The 11,116-nt window shown below is 37.1% G+C and overlaps 2 protein-coding genes across 3 annotated transcripts; one reads left to right on the top strand and one right to left on the bottom strand.

Moving 5' to 3' along the window:
* Positions 1 to 1,854: 1,854 nt before the first annotated feature.
* On the top strand, positions 1,855 to 4,506 carry LOC114195508 (protein NLP2-like). Its single transcript, XM_028086003.2, has 3 exons — positions 1,855 to 2,575; positions 2,663 to 3,656; positions 3,773 to 4,506. The coding sequence occupies exons 1-3, from the start codon at positions 1,961 to 1,963 to the stop codon at positions 4,360 to 4,362; spliced, it is 2,199 nt and encodes a 732-aa protein (XP_027941804.1). The 5' UTR covers positions 1,855 to 1,960; the 3' UTR covers positions 4,363 to 4,506.
* Positions 4,507 to 8,040: 3,534 nt separating this feature from the next.
* LOC114195361 (DNA repair protein RAD50-like) lies at positions 8,041 to 11,116 on the bottom strand. Of its 2 annotated transcripts, none has more exons than XM_085665529.1 (8): positions 10,553 to 11,116; positions 10,348 to 10,404; positions 10,139 to 10,191; positions 9,085 to 9,235; positions 8,935 to 8,997; positions 8,731 to 8,864; positions 8,514 to 8,642; positions 8,041 to 8,426 (listed from the first exon to the last, which is right to left on the bottom strand). In XM_085665529.1, exons 2-8 carry the CDS (start codon positions 10,381 to 10,383, stop codon positions 8,387 to 8,389), a joined length of 606 nt encoding a protein of 201 aa, XP_085521655.1. In that variant the 5' UTR covers positions 10,384 to 10,404; positions 10,553 to 11,116; the 3' UTR covers positions 8,041 to 8,386. The 2 variants fall into 2 exon arrangements, with proteins under 2 accessions (XP_085521655.1, XP_027941596.1); XM_028085795.2 differs by having other exon boundaries at positions 10,279 to 10,404; positions 10,553 to 11,028.

Genomic DNA, 11,116 nt, shown 5'->3' on the forward strand with positions numbered 1-11,116 from the left:
TAGAACGTTGCATTAATAACTTTTTAGATTGTATATTAATATCTGATTTTTATATTCACAACAGTCACCTTGTGAAAGTACACCTTGTAATTTTATTTTTTTTAACAATTAGGGAGATTATTAGTGTAGGGGTTTGATTATCGCAGTGTCATTTTTCACATAAATTATATGTTATTTTCATTTTCATATGTAATAGTTATATATTTTTTTAATTTTCATGTTTCTCTATGAAAATTAAGAAAAAAATCCACATCTATTACATATAAAAATAAAAATGAAATATTTTTTTTTCTTAATTTTCATATATATATATATATATAATATTTATATTTATATCCATTAATCATCTCCAGTTATTTATTGGAATAAATAGGAGAATTTAACTTCTGAAATATTAAACATCTCGCTTCACTTTTATCATAAAATTTTAGTGATTAATGTTTGTACAAAGATTTTGATAATTAAACTAGAAAGATTGAATAGTTTGAAGTATGAATTAGTCATAAGAATTTCGCATCTAACACAAAACCTTTAAGCTTTAATGTTTATACATAGCACTCAACTTTTTTATTTCTACCCTTTTAACTCATACTTGTAACAAATAATTAAAAATTTTCATTAAAACTGGGAGGAATATGAACTTGTGATGACTGTTTAAAAGAGAAGAATATATGGGAAAATAAAAAGTATAGAAGTATATGTGGGTATTTCATGTGTTTACATTTTTTATAGTAAAAAAGTAGTGAAACTTTTAAGAGATTAATTGTAATGTTTTAAAAAGAAAGAGGGTGCCGAAACCTTGGATCTAGTTTAGGTAGCGAGGAAAACAGTGTTTGTGATGTAGGTTGGTGGAGATGCGCATTGCGTTGTGTCAACTAACTCACCAATCAAACACAGAAGAATCTTTTTTCAATTTCGCGGCCTCAACTTGGATTTTAGAATATATTATCACCTCTTTTTCTTTTTCTTTATTTAAAAAAAAAAGAATTAAGAAGTGTCTTCTATTGGTAAATTTAAATAATGTGATATACAGTATCTATATATAGTATGTATGAATATGAATTGTAGAAACATGGATTTGGCCAAAGAAGTCGTGCCCTTTACGCAAGTTCGCATTCATCTCTAGTTTGCTATGCTGTTGCCACGTGGCGCCGAGAGAGGGAGTGAGTGAGAGTGAGGCACTCCTACTCCTACATTCTTCCTGGTTATGATCTCCCACTATTATGCAGCCGCTTCTGCATACTTTTATTATTCTTTATTTATGTCAAAATCCTCATATATAAACCCTAATTTTATATTCAAAATTACCTACCTTTCCATGGATTCTTTTATATCATTGATTAAACAAACAATTACTTTCTGATGTATTTACTGATATATTTAAATTTAACTTCATCTTAATACGATATATGCATCTAAGTACAATATTAGGTACTACATATACAACTATAAGAAATAGTTTGTTTCAAAAGTTGTAGGTGAGTGTGATAATTAATGAGTATTGGTCAAAAGGGTGTGTATAATTAACACTGCTCCTACATGTATGTGTTTGGGTGCCCCACTGTTTTGAATTCATGTTTATACACGTTGCTTTCAGCAGTTGATTTTTTTAGTTCTTGTTCGTAATACAGGAAGCAGCTAAAATATGTATAATACAGGAATATAATTAGTTTACAGCGGCGAGTAAGGGGGGAGAGATGTGCACATAAATCAATAATTAAACACCGGCCACTGTGAGAGAGTAAGGGTCCCACTGCAATTCATCAAATTTTCCATTTCTGTTCATTCCCTTCTGTGTATATATATATAAAAGCCTTGTGGATGGGTGCCATGTTTGAGTTGTGTTGAGGTCGATCAGGTACTTCTTTTCTGAAGCAATCCATCCAATAAATTTTCCTTCTTTTTCAGTCTTCGTCTTCGTCTTCCTCCCTAACGAACACCTTGATCGGGTAAGAACAGCATGGACTATGGGGGATTGGTGCAAAATTGTGGGTTTGGGAGCTTGTGGGAGTGTGGTTCGGCCTCGGAAGAGGATTCGATTGAGGAGGTGCTGGCAGAAGGTTGCTGGGTGGAAACGAGTGTTGGGGGCTGCGAGGCTCAGTACATGGGAAGTTCAGAGGCGGAGATGGAGGTGGAGGTGATGAGGAAGAGATGGTGGATTGGACCCAACAAGGCTAATTCCTCCGTCAAAGACAGACTGGTGGTGGCTGTGTGTTGTCTCAGAGAATGCACAAAGAACTCGAACCTCATGATTCAGGTGTGGGTTCCATTACGCAGGGGTCTTGTGGCTGGGCCTGAGTACCTCGCCAGAAATTTAGATGAGTGGGTTGCAGCTGAGATGAACATGAACGTGAACGTGAACAGCGCAAGGGACGTGAGCGTTCGGTTCTACAGAAGCCAGGAGTACCCGCGGCTTCCTTACTACGTGGAGCTTCCTGGTTCTTTAGCACTCCCTGTGTTCGAAAGAGGCACCGACACATGCCTCGGTGTCATCCAGATTCTAACGCCTCCCTGCGACACCATCAACTATTGCCCGCAGCTTCTTAACAATAATCTTCTCTGCAATCCTTTTCAGGTACTTCTTCTTCTTCTTCTTTAACTATTTCATGTTTAGTTTCTGGCACACCATAGCATGGCATGTTTAGTAACGCAATTGGAACAGGCATTCGAGGAGGTGTACGAAGCAGCGGTGAACGAGATTGTGGAGGTGATGAGGTGTGTGTGCAGAGCGCAGAATGTGGCATTGGCTCTCACATGGGCTCCGTGTTGCATCCAGCAGGGAGGGAAGTGTGGTGGGTATGGGCATTCCACGGAGAATCACCTGTCAACAGTGGAGAGAGCGTGTTTTGTGGGAGATGCACAAGTTCTGGGCTTCAAGGACGCTTCTTCTCTGCATCATCTCTTGCGAGGACAGGGAATCGTGGGCACGGCCTTCACAACGGCCAAGCCCTGCTTTGCGATCGACGTAGCCGCCTTCACCAGAGCGCAGTATCCTCTGTCTCACCACGCCAATATCTATGGCCTGCACGCTGCCGTCGCCATTCCTCTAAGGAGCCTCTACACCGATTTTGTCGTCGAGTTTTTCCTTCCTAAGGACTGCCATGAGAGGGAACACCAAAACCACTTCCTAAACTCCATATCCCTGCTCCTTCAGCAGTCTTGCCGGACCCTGCATGTTGTCATGGGGGATGAGTTCACGTTGCCCCCGCCGCCACCGCCGCTGCCACAGCCGCAGCAGCCGTACATTAATAACAAAGAGGAGATGGTTATGAGTGAGAAATCGGAATCCCAGTGGCAGGCAGAAGCGTGCGGGTCTTGGATCGCGCACATGATGGAGGCCCAGGCCCAGGAGCAGAAGGCGAAAGGGGTGTGCGTGTCGTTGGAATACCTGGAAGAGGCGAAAGAGGAGTTCAAAGTGACAGGCAAGTGCAGGTGGGAGAGTGGCAGCGTCGGAGCTTACGATGCGGTAGAGTTACAGGAGCAGCAGGTGTTCGGCGATGAATCTCAGACTCAAACTCAAACTCAGAATTTTGGTGGGCGACGTGGCAGAAAGTCCGGCGAGAAGAGGCGTACGAAGGCGGAGAAGACTATCAGTTTGCCAGTTCTGAGACAGTACTTCGCCGGAAGCCTTAAAGATGCGGCAAAGAGCATCGGAGGTGAGATACACATATATGTATATATTCATCATCATCATCATCGTTCCATTACGTTGTATTGATTTATTAACGAATGGACGCATGCATGCATGCATGCATGCACAACGCGTGTGCAGTGTGTCCGACAACTCTGAAAAGGATATGCAGACAGCACGGGATCACGAGGTGGCCATCGAGGAAGATAAAGAAGGTGGGGCACTCTCTGAAGAAGCTTCAGCTGGTGATCGATTCGGTGCAGGGTGCAGAGGGTGCCATACAGATCGGTTCCTTCTACAACAGTTTTCCAGAGTTGAGCTCTGCCACCTCTCAGTCGAAGAACAATAACAGCAGCAACAACAACTCCTCCTCCTTGTACGGCCATTCGCCACCGTCATCCTCCTCTCCCTCCACCGTGCCTCCTCAACAGCAGCACTTGTATTTCAGCACTCCCAACGTCTCCCAAACGGGTCTCCGGGTGAAGGCTACTTTTGGGGATGAAAAAATCCGGTTCAGCCTGCAACCGAAGTGGGGTTTCAGAGATTTGGAGGTTGAGATCGGAAGGCGTTTCAATGTGAAGGATGTGGGGAAGTTGGTGGTGAAGTATTTGGATGATGAAGGAGAGTGGGTTGTTTTGGCCTGCGATGGTGATCTTGAGGAGTGCAAAGACTTGCACACAACCTATGAGAGCCGCACCATTAGACTCGCCCTCTTTCAAGCTTCTCCTTAACCTTCATTATTCCCAACCATTTTATTTATTTATTTCCTTCAAATGCTAACATTTCCATCAACAATCTCTTCCTTCTCTCCATCATTATCTTCTATCTCCAACTATGTCTACTCAATCGTTTCATTTTCTCATGAACTAATTAATATCTGCTACATAACTAATAAGATGTCACCATTATGCATGCATCAAGTTTAACACAGGTTACTAAATTTTATGAGTATCGAAAACCACTCTGTACTTTTCAATAATTTTAACTACAAATAAAAGGTGGGTCTTTCTATTTGTAGAATTCAGCTTACGACAACTCGAGCTCAACTATTTGAGTTAGATTCCCTTAAATAGAAATCTTTATTTGAATGTAATATTACTGCAAAAAAAAAATGGAAATGATATTTAGACTTATATTTTGAACTTACTTTTAACATAGTGACGTGTCAATCAATTTTCTTATTTAAAAATTTATTTTATTTTATTTTTTTAAAATTAAAACATGTGTGGAAGAAGATGAAGAAGAGGTTCAACAAATAGAACCCATGGTTTTCTCATTTGGAAGAGAGCACTGCAACTTGAGAGAAGAGAGAAGCAATGCCTCGCGATGTCATCGAACAGAGAAGTAGGGTCTGAGGTTTGGGTTCTCAACGGCGATGGGTGGTGGTAGTTCGTTTTGACTTTGTTCTTTGTTTCACTCTCACAATCGCCAATGATTCATTTTCGTTCAAATACCATACGTGATTGAAATGTTTGTGGTTGGTTGTTTTGTGGGTGAGTTGTAGGGCTTCTCCATTCTATCGTTGTTGTTGGTGTAGATATCATTTAGGATTTAGGTTTTTTCTAAGTTGAAGATGACGACACTAGAACCACTCTTAACGAAAAAAAAATATGACAGCAGGAGTCACACAATGTGGGGATTTATGTGCAAATAGGTGGGGAGTTGTGTTGGAGTTTTTGTACAAATATTGGACAGTTCTGCAAGTATGAGACATCATGTTCAATGTCCCTAATATGAATCATAAAATGACATTGAAGTCCTCATGAAGAACTAAAAAGTCTGTTAGACCCAATCTTAATGAAAAAAATATGATAGCGGGAGTCACTAACATGTGGGGAGCCATGTTCAAATAAGTAGGGAGGTGCATTGAGGTTTTTGTACAAATACTAGACAATCATGTAAATATGAGACAACAACTTTAATATACCTAATGTCAACCACAAAAATCACATTGCAATCCTCATGAAGAACAAAAAGCTTCACTGGACCCAATCTTAACGGAAAAAAATATGACAGCAGGAGTCGCACACATGTGGGGAACCATGTACACAAAATTTAACATAACTCCCCACTTATTTGCACATGGTTCCCCACATGTGTGTGACTCCTGCTGTCTTTTTATTTTGTTAAGATTAGGTCCAATAATTTTTTTTGTTCTTCATGAGGACTACAATGTCATTTTTGTCATCCATATTAACTACATTAAACATATTGTCTCATAATTACATAATTGTCCAGTATTCGTACAAAATATTCAATGCAACTCTCCACTTTTTTGCGCATGGCTCCCCACATTTGTGATTCCTGTTGTCATATTTTTTTTCCATTAAGATTGGATTCAACAAACTCTTTTTTTTTTTCTTCATGAAGACTGCAGTGTCACTTTTTTAGTTCATATTATATACATTGAACATGTCGTCTCATACTTACATAATTGTCTAGTATTTGTATTAAAATCCCAACGCAACTCTCCACTTCTTTGCACATGGTTCCCCACATGTTTATGATTCCCTCTATCATATTTTTTTCGTTAAAACTGGGTCCAACAAACTTTTTTGTTTTTCATGTACACTGCAATGTCATTTTTGTGGTCCATATTAGGAACATTGAACGTGTTGTTTCATAAATACATAATTGTCCAGTATTTGTACAAAAAACTCAACCTAACTCCCCACTTATTTGCACATAGTTTTCCACATTTGTGTGACTTCTGTTGTTATATTTTTGTTCGTTAAGATTGGGTCCAATGAAGCGTTCTGTTCTTCATGAGGATTGCAATATGATTTTTGTGGTTGACATTAGGTATATTAAAGTTGTTGTCTCATATTTACATGATTGTCTAGTATTTGTACAAAAACCTCAATGCACCTCCCTACTTATTTGAACATGGCTCCCCACATGTTAGTGACTCCCGCTGTCATATTTTTTCATTAAGATTGGGTCTAATAGACTTTTTAGTTCTTCATGAGGACTTCAATGTCATTGTATGATTCATATTAGGTACATTGAACATGATGTCTCATACTTGCAGAACTGTCCAGTATTTGTACAAAAACTCCAACACAACTCCCCACCTATTTGCACATAAATCCCCACATTGTGTGACTCCTACTGTCATATTTTTTTTCGTTAAGAGTGGTTCTAGTGTCGTCATTTTCAACTCAGAAAAAACCTAAATCCTAAATGATATCTACACCAACAGCAACGATAGAATGGAGAAGCCCTACAACTCACCCACAAAACAACTAACCACAAACATTTCAATCACGTATGGTATTTGAACGAAAATGAATCATTGGCGATTGTGAGAGTGAAACAAAGAACAAATTCAAAACAAACCACAACCCATCGCCGTTGAGAACCCAAACCTCAGACCCTACTTCTCTGTTCGATGACGTCGCGAGGCATTGCTTCTCTCTTCTCTCAAGTTGCAGTGCTCTCTTCCAAATGAGAAAATCATGGGTTCTTTTTGCTAAACCTCTTCCCCATTTTCTCCCACACGTGTTTCAATTTTAAAAAAAATAAAATAAAACAAATTTTTAAATAAGAAAATTGATTGACACGTCACTATGCCAAAAATAAGTTCAAAATATATGTCTAAATATCATTTCCGAAAAAGAAATTATGTTTTACCCTCTACTTCTTACTGCACTAATTAAAACAGTAAAGTCATACAATAATATCTCAATTTTAATTTTAAAGAAAACATTAGTTACTGGAAAAATTATATTCGATAGAAGAAATACCCTAACTGGCGCATCTATTCCTAATTGATGTAAATGATAAACTTTTGTAATTAAAGTTTCCACTATTTTTGGCATAAACACGGTATAAGATTAACCTAAAAAAGGGGATTTAACTGAATCTAAAAGTTACATTACGACAGAAAACTAGATCACCACACAGCATAAATCAAAGTAGAGCACTTTTCTAAGCATATATACCAACCAAACCCCTTGCCCTCTATTACAATTACAAATTACTTAACCAAAATATTTTAATAAATCCAAAATATATTAATTAAACCATCCTCAAATTCCACATTTTAGTTTGAAAAATTCATCATTTACTTTTTTTCCTGACATAACTTAGTATAAAATTGATTATTAAAAAAAGATAATAATAAATTAATCAACAATCCATAGAAAGTGAAGAATGAGAATAAAAAATAGAAGTCATACTATGATTCTCTTTTTAGTTTTGTCATAGAGAAAATAAACTTCATAGGAAACAAGCTCTCAATAACAAATTCACATTTTATACAAGCATTATATTACTGTAATTTGTATTTATTTCAAAAACAAAATTAATTTACAAACTTTAAAAAAGATATTATTTGTCATTAAAAATAATAATATTACGTACTAGTTAAACTCGGGTAAACATAAGACTAAAAGAAACACAATATCTATGACAAACAACTTCCGTGGGAACATATGTTAGTAATTTATGATAATTTCTTATGACATCTTCATCGAACTTCAACTTCCAATAATTTTTTTAATCCCCCGAGAAAGAAAGTAAAAGTTATACATTACAAATGGTCGTGTCATCCGCGTGATAATAAATCAATCAAAAGGGAGTAAACAGAAAACTGTTTTTTCTACGTCCACATTTTACAGTGTCATTTCAGCAGGCCCTTACAAAAATGGAAGCATATCAAAATAAGTAAAATGTTAAAAGAAGTATTGTAAAACGCGAATGAGTAAGTTGAGGGATGTCGGGCTTTACAATTTCGTATAAACAATACGACCTTCAGTCAAATATCTCTTGACTTTCGATTATACTGTGCTGACTGAAAATGTGAGAGAAAAGTTAGTGAAGTTCTGTAAACAGAATTTATCAAGCGATAGTGATGAAACAGTAATATTGTTGTTCTTACAGATCATCTTTGGCAACACGATAATATCTCTCTGCATGCTGGCGCTGACCAATCAGTTGAGCAAAACGCTCATCATGAGTGATTACAATTAGCTGAAAATTTTCCTGCCCTTTCCTGTCCTCCATGATCCTTCATTTTTAATGAAGACACCACCACATTAAATTTTAATAAATTCATTAATAGTAGTTTAATCAGAACTAAGCAATCCATCTTATACCTTACAAGAGCTGCAGCCAGACTTTCAGCATTTGGTCCATCCAAATTTGTGGTAGGTTCATCCAACGCAAGTATTCCACAATTGAGACAAAACGTTTCAGCCAGTGCCAAACGTATGATAAGAGATGCCAGAACCTGGAACCCCAGTTAAGTAAAATTTATTGTTTATTATTTTTAATTAATTAAGAAAAGGGTGATAACATACCTTCTGACCAGCACTACATCTTCCTCTCATCTCCAACTCTGCATCACCGGTCTGCATAAGAACCTGTACGGAATGCAAAGGAACAATATTTACTGGGAAGGAAATTAGACAGTTTATGAAGGAATTGGTTTTCAATATGACATGTCAAACCTTGTAACTGTAGGAACGGGTCCCTGCACCTTCGGAGTCTGAATGAATACTGATGTAGTCTATGTCTTGCCCTCTATAGGTTTGCTGCCACAACTCCCTAATAATTTTGTTGATCTCTTCCATTTTCATTGTGTGGAAGCGCATCAGTGCCCTTATGAATCATTAAGAGCCACCAAGGAACAAAATGAATGCAGAATACATCAGTAATTTAACACAGAAGTATCTAATTTTGTTATTAATGTATCCTTATTGATTAATGCTTGAAATAGACGGTTTAATATGCTTTCATATTGTAATTTGTAATTGTATTTCAGACACGATAAATATTACCCTGCAAACCAACTTTATGAACTTCTTCAAAAATGTGTCTTTCTTTCTCCCTTTTAGTTATATTTTTCATTGTCTTTGGTTTAATACACTTCGGTGCTTTTGGATGCCCCTTGTTCAACTGATAGTTAACCAGTTTCCACAGTTAAGCCCCCAATCAACCAGTTTACACATGCCAAACCAGTTTCCACAGTTAAGCCCCCAATCAACCAGTTTACACATGCCAAATGATGTGTTTTAACGCCACCACATAAGCAAAGGGCACTCAATTCCAATAAGGGAAGGGAGCTTGGTTGCATAAAATTAAAAAACTACAGGGTTTATAATGGGATTAAATCTCATATATTGATACTTAAGGAACCACTAACTCAATCTTTATTTTTTCTAGTGGGGTGGAAGAATAATTAATGTGCACTTTGCATTCCCAACACATACAACACACCCTTTGGAAGGTAAATACAATAGCGATACATAATAGAATTATACCGAACAAAGAGATCCAGTATTTTACCCCAACAGCTTATACCAAAGGTGCTGAGTGACCTCAGCACCTCACAATGCAAAGTGCGATGGTTACATGTATCAGCTTTTGAAGAACAAGAGAGAAATGGCCTTGTGAGGACAAAAGGAATGATCTTAGTTATGCATTGCAAAACCATGCCTATCACACAACAAAGAATACAAACTTGATGTAATGTTGAACATTAATGAATTTTAAGCAACTCACTTATCAAGTGCATTGTAGTATCTGTCCAGATCCTTGTTGGCCATTTCAGTTGTCTGCAAAGAACGATGAATTGTTGTGTCAACAATATAAAAGAGAGAATTAAAGAAAGAATAAGAATATGAAATCACATGTGATTACACCTTAAGCTGGATAAGCTGGTCGAAGTATCGCTTATCTATGTCCTTATATTGAGCCTGCTTAAGATCAACCTTATTTTTGGAAATATTGCTTTGGTAAACAGACATTGTTCCACGGCACCGGTTTACCTGTCATCAAGGTACAGATATATAACCAAAGAGAGAAATGCGTCATTTCGACACTAGAAGGAATATCAAAGATGTGATCATAGAAATGGTAATTGGCTACTTGCGATCGGTTGCAACCATAGACGTGTGATTCAGGGATTTGAAATACCTCTGAAAGAAGTCTCTCCCTCTCCTGTGATAGTTTCTGGCGTTCAGTTTCAATGGTAGAGATCCCACCAGCCTTTAATATATTTTCTTCTAGTGTTTTAATTTCATGTGCTAGCTCATCCACTTCAGCCTTAGTTTTCCTAAAATTTAAGTTGTCATCAAGATGTCAGTATAGGCAGCTTGTGTATCAATTCATTTACTTCTGCTTCAGCTAGTAGTTTGGCAATCTCTTTGATGGTATGACCAATGTTATTCGTGAGGGCAATACCTTTCTCGGTAGCATCATCCGATTCTCTTTTCAACTTTCTTATCTTTGCTTCTAAAATTGCAATCCTTTCATCAAACTTGGTCTACCAATCCAACAATAACTCATCCGAAAAAGAAAAAGGCATTAGAGACTTCATATATATATATATATATATATATATATATATATATATATATATATATATATATATATATATATATATATATATATATATATATATATATTTCACAGGGCATGTCTGTAAATCCATCAGGAAATACAACAATTTAGGAGATACAAAATTCAAAACAGGCTCAA

Source organism: Vigna unguiculata, chromosome 8, assembly GCF_037176805.1.
Source record: "Vigna unguiculata cultivar grain cowpea cultivar isolate G323 ecotype 2 chromosome 8, ASM3717680v1, whole genome shotgun sequence".
In the NCBI taxonomy this organism is placed as follows: domain Eukaryota; kingdom Viridiplantae; phylum Streptophyta; class Magnoliopsida; order Fabales; family Fabaceae; genus Vigna; species Vigna unguiculata.

What these genes read in the sequence shown, in the direction of transcription:
- LOC114195508 (XM_028086003.2), top strand. Translation starts at nt 1,961, where the DNA reads ATGGACTATGGGGGATTGGTGCAAAATTGTGGGTTTGGGAGCTTGTGG. An exon ending in TTCTCTGCAATCCTTTTCAG is followed by an intron (nt 2,576 to 2,662) that starts GTACTTCTTCTT and finishes CAATTGGAACAG; the next exon opens with GCATTCGAGGAGGTGTACGA. An exon ending in TGCGGCAAAGAGCATCGGAG is followed by an intron (nt 3,657 to 3,772) that starts GTGAGATACACA and finishes ACGCGTGTGCAG; the next exon opens with TGTGTCCGACAACTCTGAAA.
- LOC114195361 (XM_028085795.2), bottom strand. Translation starts at nt 10,383, where the DNA reads ATGTCTGTTTACCAAAGCAATATTTCCAAAAATAAGGTTGATCTTAAG. An exon ending in CCCGTTCCTACAGTTACAAG is followed by an intron (nt 8,998 to 9,084) that starts GTTTGACATGTC and finishes CATTCCGTACAG; the next exon opens with GTTCTTATGCAGACCGGTGA. An exon ending in GATGTAGTGCTGGTCAGAAG is followed by an intron (nt 8,865 to 8,934) that starts GTATGTTATCAC and finishes CTGGGGTTCCAG; the next exon opens with GTTCTGGCATCTCTTATCAT.